This window comes from Nipponia nippon, unplaced genomic scaffold, assembly GCF_047370975.1.
Source record: "Nipponia nippon isolate SJK-2023a ecotype South Korea unplaced genomic scaffold, ASM4737097v1 scaffold_25, whole genome shotgun sequence".
Taxonomy (NCBI): domain Eukaryota; kingdom Metazoa; phylum Chordata; class Aves; order Pelecaniformes; family Threskiornithidae; genus Nipponia; species Nipponia nippon.
In genome coordinates this window covers 1,862,755-1,875,668 of record NW_028262342.1, presented here as the reverse complement: position 1 = coordinate 1,875,668, position 12,914 = coordinate 1,862,755, and the positions used below count along the sequence as shown (strand labels likewise).

Below are 12,914 nucleotides of genomic sequence, written 5' to 3'. Positions count from 1 at the left end.
CGGCGGGAGGGAACGGGCGCGGCGCTGCGGCGCCCCCTGGCGGCGGCGGGTGGGGGCGGTGCGGGTGGGCGGAGTCGGGGGAGGAGCCTGAGTGGGCGGGGCAGGGGAAGGAAACCGGGCACAAATCCAAATTAAAGCGCAAAAGATAAAACAAAAGGGTTTTTTTCGGGGAAAAATGTTTCTGTTTATTCGAGGGAAAAGGTTAAATCGGGGGAAAAAACTTAAAAATAAATCAGGGGGAAAAAATTTAAAATAAATCGGGGAGGGAATAAATCGGGGCGGGGGGGGGAATAAAGCGGGGAAAAAAAATAAAAATTGAAGAAAATGGAGAAATCACGGGGAAAAGTCAAACGGCACGGGATGGCGGCAGGAGCGGGATGCGGCCCGTGGGAGCGGGGCCGGGGGGGACGTGCTGGGCCTGATCCTGCCCCGCTCCCGCAGAGGGCGAAGGGGTCCCGGGGACATCGGGGGGTGCAGGGTGTCCCCAGCCCCGAGTGGGTGCTCAGCGCTGGGTGGGTGCACGACCCGGGTGGGTGCCAGCACCCGCCAGCACGGCAGCCCCCGGCTCAGCGCCAGTGTAGGGTCGGGTCCATGACCCCCCGGCCCTCGTTAGCCATTAACGAGCAGAGCAGGGCCCAGAGGTCCCTGGGAATCACCCACCTGCATCCCCAGCCCGGGTGGTGGGTGCTGAGCCCTGTTTGGGGGTGCTGGGCCTGAGCAGGGCTGCCTTCCTCCCCTCCTCCTCCTCACTGGGGTCCCCCACCATAGGGTCCACGCTGGCCCCTTCGCTTCAGCCAGGGAGACCCACACCCTGTCCATGGGGCCACGGATACCGAGGGGCCACATCCTGCACCCACCGGGGCACCCACCCGGGACCCTCGAGAGCACCCGCCCCCCTCCGGCAGCATTCAAGGGGGGGGATCTGAGGGTGCAAATGCAGGCAGGGTGCAGGCATGAGTCCTGACCCTGCCCATCCGTGTCCATCTGTCCTGCCCATGCATCTGTCCCCACCGATGAGTGTCCGTCTGTCCTGCTGGGCATCACCCCGCTCCGATGGGTGCTCACCCACCCTGCCCAAGCATCACCCCCGGGTCCGTAGGGTCCCCAAACGGGCTTGTCCCTCTGTCCCAGGCCAGGCAGGAGGGCAGCAGGCAGCAGCAGGGCACCCTGACCCCGTCCCCGTCCCCAGACCCCCCGCCACGGGCAGCTGGGGGGGTCTCCGGGCCCCGCTCGGGCTTTGCTTTCCCAGGGGCATTCCTTTAAAATACAAGCTGGGAAAACATCAGCATTTGGGTTAAAACCCCCGGGGGGGGGGGTGGGTTGCAGATAACATTTTTTAACCAAAATTGCTGCGTCTGGCCACAAAACAGCTTCTGGCCACCAAAATCCTCCGGCGGCTCCCTGGCCAAAACCCCGTTCTGGACCCGCTGTGCCCCGGGAACCGCGGCCTCGGGGCCCTTTCCGGGCGCCTCTGCCCTGTCAGCAGCTCTGCGGTGCCCGCCGTGGCGCTGGGGGAGGTTTCCCAGGGTGGGCAGAGCCTTTTTGGGGAGCTTGGAGGGGTCTCGGGGCGCTTGGGGGGGTCTCGGGGCACTTGGGGGGGTCTTGGGGTGCTTGGGGGGGTCTTGGGGCAGCAGGACGAGCCTGGGAGGTCCCAGTCGCCCCCAATGCCACAAGCACCAGGGATGCGAGGGACCCCCAGGCTCGGTGCTGGGGTGCCCAGGGAGGGTGCTGGGGCAGGGTGCCCCTGCTCTGTGCCACCCCATGCCAGCCCGTGCCTGCACGGTGCCACTACCCGGCAGGTCCCAGGGGCCACTCAACGATGCCTTCCCCTCTGCAGCCATCTTTTCCCCCAAAATCACCTTTTTTCACCCCATCGAGGCAGCTTTTTAAGGCACAAACACCCATTTTGCACCCCAGGAGGGACCCTGGGGGGTGCCACCACCCTCTGTGCCCCACTCAACCCCGGCGGGGGGGGGGGATTTCTTTTCCACCCCCCCCATAAGCGTGGAGGGACAGGGATGCGGCTCCGTGTCCCCCCCAGCTATGGGATCCCTGACGTGGGGGGCTGAGAGCAGGTTTTGCCCCCCCCCCAAATTGCAGGGCGCTGGGGGGGGGGGCGCTGCTCGGGGCAGGGAATCACCTCTCTGCTCCCAGCCGGGTCGGTAATGGGATGGGGAAGAGGCCACCAGTTGGGGACATGAGAAGCAGAGGGACCCTCCTGGCCTGAACCCCAGGGCGGGGAGACGACTTTTCCCTGCATTTTCCATGTGCCTTCACAGGTTTGGGCTGCTTGAAGCAGCCGCGGGGGTCAGCGATGAGGGTTTGTGGGGTGTGAATTCGGAGGGGGCTCCTCCAGCAGCCAGGGATGCTCCCGCCACTTCTCCTCTGAGCAATACCAAAGCATTAAGCTGCTGTCCTAGCCCTGCCCTCATTCAGCTCCAGAGTTAACGCCCTCTCCTCTGCAACCGGCTTCCACCTGGAGCTGCCTGCAGGGCAGGGGCTCGCTGCCCCCAGCACCCCCCAGCCCAGGCACCCTGCCCACCCATAAGAGCAGCCTCTGAACTTAAATACCCCCCTCCCAAATCCAACCATAATGATTGTGGCCTGAATCCGGCGGGATATATATAGGTCCCACTTCCCTGGGAAGGGGATGTGGACCTGGGAAACCCCCGGCTGCTGCTGGGGAAAGGAAGGGCTGGGCTGAGTCAGCTCCCCTCGAGGAATCCTGTTTGTCAGCAAACGTGGCAGCAGGCTCAGCACCGACACCCGCAAAAGGCACCCGGGCCCCATCCTGCCCTTCCCGTCCTCCCTGGGTGAGCGATGGCGGGGCTTAACCCTGCACCCCCCCCAACACCAAACCCGGCCATGAGCACGCTGGTACGGGCTCGGGATGGCGTCGAAGCCCCCTCGTGCCCCGGGTACCACCCCGGAGATGCTGGACCCACGGAAGGGGAGCGGGATGCGGGGCTCCCCCGTTCCTGGAAGGCAAAGGCAGCTGGGGGGGACGGCGGGGGGGCAAGGAAATGCCTCTTTGAGTGCTGCCTCTCCAAGCGAAGGGCTCGCTTTTCCGAGAGCAGCCTCCAGCGTGTTTGCATTAAACAGCTGCTTCCCGATCCGCCACACAGATTTCAGGGGGCCCCACTGCCGGGAAGGGGACCCCACACCTGGAGCCCCTCACCCTGGCACCGCTGGAGGGATGCGGGTGGGCTGGGGGGAGGAAGGCCGGATCCGTCCCTCTGCCCTCCTGCTGGTGACCATGAACTCCGGCGTGCATCAACAGGAAAGCGGGTCGGGGCAGCGTGGCCGGCCAAGAGCCTGACCCCGAGCCCTTGCCACGCCGCTGGCCCAGACCTCCGCCCTGAGCAGGGGCTCCGGCAGCTTTCCCTGGGTCCCCTCCCGGAGCTTCCTCCACCAGCTCCTGGGGACCCCCCCATTGCAGGACCCCAAAGCAGCCCCGGTGTGGGGTGCAAGCAGGAGGGAACGCAGCCCTGGGTCCTGGAGCCAGCCCGGTAGCAACCTGCAGCCAGGATGGGGGGACTCCATCCCCTCCTTCCTCCATGTCCCAGGCCACGGGGGTGGCTCCAGCAGGACCCCCGCGTCTCCCCCCAGTGCCGCCGCACCGGGGAATGGATCCCCCCTCCGTCCCCTCACCCTGCCCTCAGGGACCCCCAGGGCTGGGATGGGGGTGCTCCCCCACCACTCACCTCCCCGTACCCCCCCCACCAGCTCCCACGCTTACACAGTGCTACACATCTCTCTTTATTAATAATATTAAATATACAAGTGTTTTCTATTATTTTCTTTAAATAGACTTCTTTAAATGACTTTGTATAAAATATTTCAACATTTCATTGTATCAAAAAAAAGAAAAAAAAAAACAGAGGCAAAATAAATCCAACACAGCTTGAAGGCAAGTTTTCTCCCCCAGGGGCGGAGCGCCGGCATCTCCTCCACGGTGCAAATCGGTGCTGAGCCAGTGGCTTACCCCAGCAGCAAGTTTGGCCCCAGCCTCCCTGCTGCAGTCAGGGCTTTCCTCCTGATTTACACCAGTCCCTTGCCCTGGAAACCCTTCCTTTTGGCAGTCATAAATACACATATAAAAAAAAATTAATAGTAATGCTTTCTTTAAAAACAGTTTTGTTTGTCCACATTTTCTTCCATTGTATAAAAATAATACTTCAAAACCCAAGAGCAGCGCGGGCCACGCTTCACATTCAGGGCCAGAGGGATGCTGCGGTGGGCAGGATGCGGCCCGAGCCCGGGGGCTGGGGTATCTGCAGGGGTGGTGCACCCCAAACCAGGCTCTTCCCAAAGCCGGGGAGGGGGCTGAGCCAAAAACCCCCCGCGTACCCGGCCGGGCATCTTCATCTCTTACACCCACATCGATCCAGTCCTTCCCCGGCTCCATTTCCCTTCTCTAAAGCGCAGTCACAAAAAGAAATCCAGTTGCAGACGAGGCCAGCTCGCAGCAATAACCCTGGGAGGAGGCCGGATGGGCCCCCCATAAAAATACTTCTGCGGGATAAAGACCTTCATCTGCTACATTAAAATAAAACCCTAACGGCACGACGGTGAGCCGAGGCCAGCTCGGGCAGGAGGGAGATCTCCAGCGGCAGGAGGATGGGGACCGGGACGGTGCCAAGCATCACCCCCCAAGCCCGGCCCCGCGCGGGGACGCGGGCACCGGTGGGCTTTAAATATTCACAGTGTGAGGGTTGAAGTTGCAAGTTGGGGCTGGGGTCGTGCAGCCCGGGAGGGTGGGAATCCTGGCGACTGAGCCCCCCGGCATCTGGGATGCCCCGGCTGAAGCCTTGGGAAAGGCAGGGTGAAGCTGGGGGGCGATGGGAGCTGCTCCAAACCCCGCTGCGCTGGGGTGGGAAAAGAGCCAGGGGATTTGGGGAGCTGGTCCCCTCCATCTTCAGCCAGCGCTGGCCACGTCCAAGTGGTATCCATCACCCCACATCCAGCGCCAGCCTCTCCATCGTCCCGCTCAGCACCACGATGTCACATCAGCCACCGCCGCCATCCCAGCCAAAGCCTTTCGGTAACGGTCCGACGCCTTCCAGCCCTTTGCTTCCCGGTGCCCGGGGGTCCCACTTGGGGAGCATCCCCCCATCCTTCCATCCCTGCCTGGGAGGGTTTTTTTTGCAGTCTCTGGCCGCCGGCGTGGGGGCGAGGGAAGAGGGAGCATCAGCATCATGGTGGGACCATGGAGGGGCCGGTGCGTGCCAACCCTCCTTCGCACGGCAAGGAGTATCCGAATCCGTCCCTGGAGCAGCTTCGCATCCCGCCTCGGGCCCTGGGGAAAGGAGGAGAAAGATGAGCGGGAGCTGAGGCTCTGCCAGGGAGGGCGGAGGGGGGGGAGCAACACATAAAAACCACAGGAAAAAATACTATATGTATTAAGAAAGCGCTGGTAATGGATTAATGGGCTGCAAAACCGCATGCTGGCAGCGCTGGGATGCAGACCTGCTCCTCTCCGTGTCTTCCCACCCCATCCACCCCCTGCCAGCAGCCGAATTTCCCTGCTCGTGGCTGAGGTCAGTGCCTGCGGGGACACTCTGGGGGCTCAGCGCTGTCCCCACGGCTTGGACCGGAGCCCTGCGAGGTCCCATCCAGCCCCTGCTCACCTTAGAGCTCCTGAGTCTCCAGCTCTGGACATCCCCCTGCTCCCTGCAGCGCCCTGTGAGGGAAAACCAGGGGGGTTTAGGACAGGGTGGCCCCGGGTGGGGGTCCCCAAAGCCCCCCCAGGCAGGACGGTATCGCACCCACCTCCTCTCTGGCTCCTCGGGGTCGCAGCCTCCATCTTCCAGCGGCCGCTCCAGGACCTGCACAGAGGGAGAGGGAACAGGGAGATGAGCCCTGGGAAGGGGATGGGGCTGTGGTGGTGGGGCTCTCACCCCCAACCCACTGCCGGGACGGGGGATCTCCCAAATACCATCCTCCCACCCCACTCAGCACCATCACTTGTACCCCCCCATCCCGAAATGATGAGGAAAGGGGGGCTCAACCCACACAGACCGAGATGAGTGGGGAAACTGAGGCAGGAGAGGAGGCTTGGACCCAGGAAGGGGGTGGCCTTACCCTGGATTTATACTTGTAGAAGAGCAGCCCTCCCATGGCCAGCAAGACAGCCACCACGCTGGCCACCGTGATGTATATCAGGGGCTCCCGGCGGCCCTCCCTGACAGCCGGCTCCTTCCTGCGCTGCTCTGCGCCCAGAACAAAGCCAGAGTCAAAGCTGGGGCCAGCCCCGCCGTCCTCGGGCTCCCGCAGCCGGCTCAGCCCCCAGCCTCGCCCCCTCGCCCCGTCCCCGGGGCCGCCCGGCACTCGGCCCTGCATCTCGGGGGCCATCCTGGAGAAACGCAGCTGCGTGACGGGCTCGGATGCCTTGGCGGGACGAATCCCGGCTCCGCCACCTGCCGAGCCGGCGCTGGGGGATGCTGCCGGCGTGGTGGTCCTGAGCCCACTGGGATGATCCGGGAGGACGGAGGCTGCCCGCTGCTGGGCCGGATCCTGCGGCGGGTGGCCGGCTACTGTTTCGATGCCCCCCTCCACCAGCTCTCCATCCCCACGCAGGATGGAGACGTCCACCGCCACCAGGCTAAGGGTCCCGGCCGGATCCAGGAGGGCTTCAGCGCTGTCGGTTGGAGCTGTCTGCTGCATCGCGGGGGACGGCACCGACGCCGTGTCACCTACCCCGGCACCCAGGACCTCCTCGGTCCCTGAGCCGCCGTCCATGCTACTGGGGGGCTGAGACGGGGCATCTAAGTCAGTGAGGGTGGCATGGAGGAGGCTGGAAGGGACCCGGGTGCTAGCGGGTGCCACCTCCCTGCTGGCATGGGTGGCAGCAGAGAGGGAGGGCTGGGTGGCAGAAGGGAGGGCAGGGGACAGGCAATTGCAGTCAGGATCTGTCCCCACACCTGAAAGAAGCAGAGAGAAGAGATGGCCGTAGGGTCACCAGCCTCCAAGAGGGGCACAGCCAGCAGATCCGAGGCCGGGGGCAGCGTCCCCGTCCCTCCCCGCAGCCCCGGGCAAGCGGGTCAAACAGCCCCCCCCCCCCCAAAAAAAAAAGGGAGAGTGAAGGTGAGGCAGGGAACAGGCAGGGAGCAGGCAGGGACAGACGTGGCAGCACGAAGATGGCAAGCAGCAGGCAGGATGAAGCAAACCCGAATCACCGGGTCTCCTGAGCCGATGGCACTGGGTTATCCCTGGCTGGCAGGAGCTGGACAGCCACAGTTAACATCCCCTACGGCACGGGGACACGACACAGCTCCAACACACGGACAACAGCGAGACGCCTCCTCCGTGGGCATGCAAACACACAGTGCGGGTGCCTGCGAAAGCACAGACGGCAACACGGGCTCCTCCATCCCGGCGGGCAATGCTCTCCCCGAAGGCTCGGTCGGGGGGAAACTGAGGCGGGGGGCAGTCGAAGTGACATGGCCAAGGTCATGCAGCACACCGGTGGCAGCGGGGTCCCAGGGCCTCGATTTCTCTGTGTTACGCTCAAGCTGGGCGCTGCGGCTTTGAGATGGAGCTGAGCCTGATGCCTCCAGCTGGGCTGATGGAGATGCCTCCTTATTCCCCCTCAGCATCTCTCTCTGGCCTTGTTTCCAGCAGGATTCGGCCCAAATCCCACCCCCAAAGGGTGGCCAGCCCCTTCTCCCAACCCCAGCTGTCCCCAGACACAGACGCAGAGCTCGCTGACACACTGCCAAGGCCACCGCACGGGGACGGCCACCAGCCGAGAGACAGAGACGAGGACCAACGCAGACACGTGCTGTGCCCACAGCGCCCGCGTGTGCCCACGGACGGGGACACGCTGCTGTCAAGCTGTTCCATGCAGGCGAGCCCAAGCCCCCCCAGCCTGGCACGGGTTTGCCGGGCAGAGGCAAAGCCTCAGCGTCTCACCTGGCGAGGATCCGGCCTTCTTGGGCCCCATGCAGGTCCTCTGGTAGACCTGGCTGCAGTCCTTCTCGAAGGTCTCCTGGTTCTGCAGCAGCTGGTCGATGTCTTGGAAGAATTGCTTCACCAGCACCAGCATCTCGTAGGGGGAGGTGGTGAACTCCTTGAAGCACATCTGCGAGAGCTGGAGGAAAAGCTGGGCTCAGCATCAGCTCCATGACCGTGCCGGGCACCCGGTGTCACCTCCATGGGGTACCACGCTGCGCCCAGGGCAGGGTTTGACCCCCTCATGGCTCCCCGTGTCCACGCACACCCCACCTCTGCTCCACCTCAAGATCCTGCCCACGCAACACACCCCAGGCTGCTCTGAACACCCCGTTTCGCCCAAGGATGAGGGCTCAGACCCACACCCCTGCAGACCTGGCACCCTGTGAGGCAGGGAGCACCATACCTTCCTCTCCTTGTCATCCTCCTCCCTGATGCAGGGGTCGACGTTCTCATCGATGCGGCTGTACATCCTGCGCACCATCTGCATCTTCTTGGCGTTGGACGAGTTTTCCTTGAACTCCGTTCGCTCCAGGATCTTGCCCAGCAGAGGAAAAGCGGCTTTCACGTAGCAGACGGGGTCCTTCTGCGAGGACACGAACCACCCCAAAAAAGCAAGACTGGTTACTGGATGGGCAGAGGCAGCACCACCCCGTCCCGCTCTGCCTGGGGGAAACTGAGGCACGGAGCCACAAAATGCCTTTCTATGGTCCCACAGGCTGCCCAAGCTGGGACTCACCAGCCGCCTGGCCAGGCAGGATGGGTCCCTCCTGGGCTGCCTCCCGCAAAGGGGGACAGGAGAGGGGAGACTGGGGATGCGGGGACCCCCCTGTGCACCAGCCAGCCCTGGTCCCTGACCCCTTCTGTCCCCCGGTGCCCAGCGAGGAGCCACTCACCAACTGCATCTTATCGATGAACTTGAAGGAGACCCTGCCCGGGTGCTGCATCTGGGTGTCAGCCTGGAAGGAGAGAGCAGGACGTCACCCTGCGGCCCCGGGGGGATAACACAGTGGGAAGGGGCAGCGAAGCAGACACGGGCACCCCGAGGGCATGAAGGGGTGCCTGAGCTCCCCAAATCCACAGGGCTGGGGGGGTGAGGGGTCTGCTCCCACCCCTGCTTCATCCCACACCATCCTCCTCCTCGCACAGACGCTTCCCTAAGGTCAAACCTCTGGCAGGGGTGAGCCAGGATCCCTGCTCCCACCAGGGCAGCGCGCTCCCGGCACCGGGGACGCCTGCCTCCCCCTGCCTGCTCCCACCCTACCTCTCTTCCTCTTCCTCCCAGCGCCATGGCAGAGCCCAGCCCTGCTTGATCCTCCCAGGGTCTCCCCTGCCCTGTTCACTCCGCTAAAGCCAGGCTGCAAAAGAGCATTTTGCCATGCAGGAGGTGGTCTTGACACCGAGGTCACACATCCTCCGGCGGCACACAATGCCGGGGTCCCGCACACAGCACTGCTGGCCCCCCCCCCCCCAATACCATGACCCTTTCCAATGGGGGTGAAAATCCACCCCAAATAAACCCCCTGCCTCTGGGCCAGCATCCCAGGCTGGGAGGGCGAGGGCTGCCAGAATTGCCGGCCGGCAATTCTGGCAGCCCTCGCCCTCCCAGCCTGGGATGCCGGCCCGGAAACAATTGCTCCATTATCCCGCAGGGGCTGGAGCGAGGGCCGGCTCCTCCGCCAGCGGGAAGAGGAGAGGGCTGCAATCCCCGGCAGTGAAACCACGACTTCCATTCAAACTTGCTCCATCCCCTTTATTTCCCCCCATCCACACACCCACTTTTAATCCCCCCGGGTTGCAAAGGCTCCCCCGGGGACACGGGGTGCTGGGACTACAGGGATAGCTCGGGCAGAGGAAGCCGAGCTTGCACACACGACATCTGCCAGCTCCTGGCATCGCAGCTCAGCGCTTAAAGAGGAAGAGGTAAAGCGAGCCCGGACACAGCGGTTACACGCTGCGAGCCGGAGCGCTTGATGCAAAGCAAAGGGGCAGCAAGGATTCAAAGGCACCGGTATCGTTTCTCGCCTGCGCACCCCACTCGCTCCAACAGTGGAATTTAATCTGTGACAACCGTGCAAATCCTTGCGTGGCCCTGATTCCCGCTTCTCTCCCAAGCATCCGCGTGATTCCCCGCTCGGAGGTGAGCCAAGGGCCAGGGCGGGATACAGCCCCAGCAGCCGGGATGGGGCCAGGAGTTGCCTCCCACTGGGGTGGGTGCAAGCACCCGGAGCTGCCCGTGGGATGAAGGCACCCATCGCCCCAGCCTGGCTGGCTCCCTTGCCCAGCTAGCCTGGCCAGCGGCCCCCCTCGCTGCCTGCCACCCACCCACAGCCCCATTGCCAGCCCAGCTTCCAGGCAAGCAGCTGGACTCAGGAATGCAGCCGGATTCCTCGGCTTAACCCCTGCGCAGCCGCCCGGAAAACACCACAGCCCCACAGCACCCGTCCCCTCCGCCGCTCCCCCCATCACCCCTGCACCCATCCAGCCCCACCCGTGCCCCCTTCCCGGCCACGCTCCTGCTTCCCCTCTCCTTCCATTTCTCCCACCGGCACTTTTCCGTGGCCACGCTTGCTAAAGGCACCACGGCACATCACCCCCCCCCCCGGTGCCCGCTTGTCCCTCGTGCCCACGGATGCTCAGCTCCTGGGTACCGCCACTTTGCCAGCGAAGCTGAAAATAAGCCGATTTGCTGATTTTCAGCCCTAAATAAGGGCTGATTTGTGCCTGTCTGGCCCCAAACGAGTCCCTGTCCCACGGCAGAGCCCGGTGAGGGCACTCACCAGCTCCTCCAGCTCAGCCAGGTGCTTCTCCGTGATGATCTGCTGGCAGTAGCTGTTCTGCTCCGTCTCATGGATGCTGCAGACGAGGAGGAGGAGGAGGGACGACAGCAGGGTGCAGCGGAGCAGGCACACCTGAGCATGGCACAGCAAAGGCTTGGAGCAGGGCTAGCCCCCCCCGCCCCAAGCCCCCTGCCCTTCCCCACCACCCCCAGAGGGGCCACCTTTGCGGCGGACAGGGCCTGACAACCCCACCACGGTCCTCCAACCCCACACCCATCCCCATCCCGCTATTTTTAGAAGCGCCAGGTCAGCGGGGAATTTCCCGGTGCCCTGCGTGGCCAGGACCCGGCTGGCACAAGCCTGGAAGTGGCTCTCGGCCACCTCCACATTCCCCATCCAGCCCTCATTCCCAGTCCCGCACCATTTCTCCGTCTCTCCTGCAAGTCGTCTTCTCCTCCACCCCGGCTCCAGGGAGCTATGTGATGCACTGACCCACCCAGCCCCAAAAATCCTCTTCCCACCCTCTGGACCCCTCCAGCCTCCAGCGTCTGCACCCGCCGGGCTCTTTCCATCCAGCAGCTCTGGCGTTGCCCCAAATTCCCCTCCCAATCCCCCTTGCAAAGAAGCAGGGAGGCCCCGAATCGTGGCAGCACCCCGGTGGGCAACGGGGCTTGTCCCGGGGCCAAGACCCCCGGGGTGGGGATGGAGCAGACCCCCGGGGGGGGTGCGTGTGTGCTGCCCCCCCCCTCCCCGGTACACCGGCACCGAGAGGGTGCCTGGGTGATGGAGGGAGGGGGAATTTCCCTTGGAGGTTGTCCAGAAATCCTCCCCTCTTGTGAAACTGCAAAATGCCGCCGGGGCCACCGCCGAGACACGGCCACGGCTGGCCGGAGCCTCACCCCGCCGGGGCCGGGCCGGGGCTGGAGCCGGAGCCTCTCCCCACCGGCTCCGGGAACCGGGAAGGGGCTGGAGCTGAGAACCGGAGCGGGGACGCGGCTTCACCCCGCGGCTCCGGGAGCCGGGACGGGACCGGAACCAGAACCGGGACGGGACCGGAGCCTCAGCCCGCGGGGCCGGGGCTGGAGCATCACCCACCGGGAGCTGGGACCCCCGCAGAGGGGATTCGCCACGTCCCCCTGCATGCCCGCGGGGGGGGGGGGGGGAGGGGACGGGACGGACGGACGGAGAGAACCGGGGCTAACGGAGCGGCGGGGGGACCCCGCACAGGTGGCAGCGGGCACCGCGGCGGGTAACGGGAGGGACCGCCGTACCTTGGCTCCGAGGCGGGGCATGGGGGCTGCCGTGGGGCCGGGGCTGCGGCGGGACCGGGCGAGGCTGAGAAGGCGGCGGCGGCGGGGCCGAGCGGGGCCAGGCTGAGCCGCCGCCGCCGCCGCGCTCCCCTTTATAGCGCCGCGGCAGCATGTGGTTTATGAGAAAGGGCTGGCGGCCGGCCAGCGCCCGCCGCTCCGGTCGGCCGCGCTCGGCTCCCATCGGCCGCCTTCGGATCGGATCGGCCCCGCTCGGAGCGGCTCGGCCCCCGCGCATCGGCTCCGATCGGATCGGATCGGCTCCGGTCCGGCTCCGCTCGGCTGCGATCGGCTCCAGTCCGGCTCCGCTCGGCTCCGATCGGATCGAATCGGCTCCGGTCCGGCTCTGCTCGGCTCCCATCGGCTCGGCTCGGCTCCGATCGGATCGAATCGGCTCCGGTTCGGCTCGGCTCGGCAGACCTCCAGCCCATGCACCATCCCATGCGCACACGCGTGTGCAGCACCCCTGGGCGCGCACGCTTGCATGTCCGTGCATGCCCCTGGGCGCACGCACACATGTATATGCACATACGTGCGCACGCCGGAGACAGGCACCCCCCGTATGTGTGTGCACACCCCTTGAACACGTACGTGTGCACGCGCACAGCGCTGGGGCATGTACGCACACACGCTACTGCATGTGCAGCACTGGGGCTTGCACACGCGTGTATGGTCACCCCCGGGCACTGGCAGCCATGTGCATGCACAGCGTGCACGCACATGTATGCGCACGCTTAGTTTGGGGCACACGCAGCACACACAAACACACAGCCCTGGGGCTTGCACACACGTATATGTGCATGCTTACCCCTAGGCACATGCACACATGCACGCACACACGTGATACTACGTGCGCATGCATGCGCAGCCCCCA

The 12,914-nt window shown here is 64.7% G+C and overlaps 1 protein-coding gene across 2 annotated transcripts; it reads right to left on the bottom strand.

Moving 5' to 3' along the window:
- Positions 1 to 3,746: 3,746 nt before the first annotated feature.
- Positions 3,747 to 12,115, bottom strand: CSF1 (colony stimulating factor 1). 2 transcript variants are annotated; one of them, XM_087761879.1, is made up of 9 exons: positions 12,005 to 12,115; positions 10,734 to 10,865; positions 8,850 to 8,912; positions 8,360 to 8,539; positions 7,915 to 8,092; positions 6,085 to 6,923; positions 5,773 to 5,828; positions 5,631 to 5,683; positions 3,747 to 5,299 (listed from the first exon to the last, which is right to left on the bottom strand). In XM_087761879.1, the coding sequence occupies exons 1-8, from the start codon at positions 12,023 to 12,025 to the stop codon at positions 5,632 to 5,634; spliced, it is 1,521 nt and encodes a 506-aa protein (XP_087618005.1). In that variant the 5' UTR covers positions 12,026 to 12,115; the 3' UTR covers positions 3,747 to 5,299; position 5,631. The 2 variants fall into 2 exon arrangements, with proteins under 2 accessions (XP_087618005.1, XP_087618006.1); XM_087761880.1 differs by having other exon boundaries at positions 6,085 to 6,212.
- Between the last annotated feature and the right edge of the window lie 799 nt (positions 12,116 to 12,914).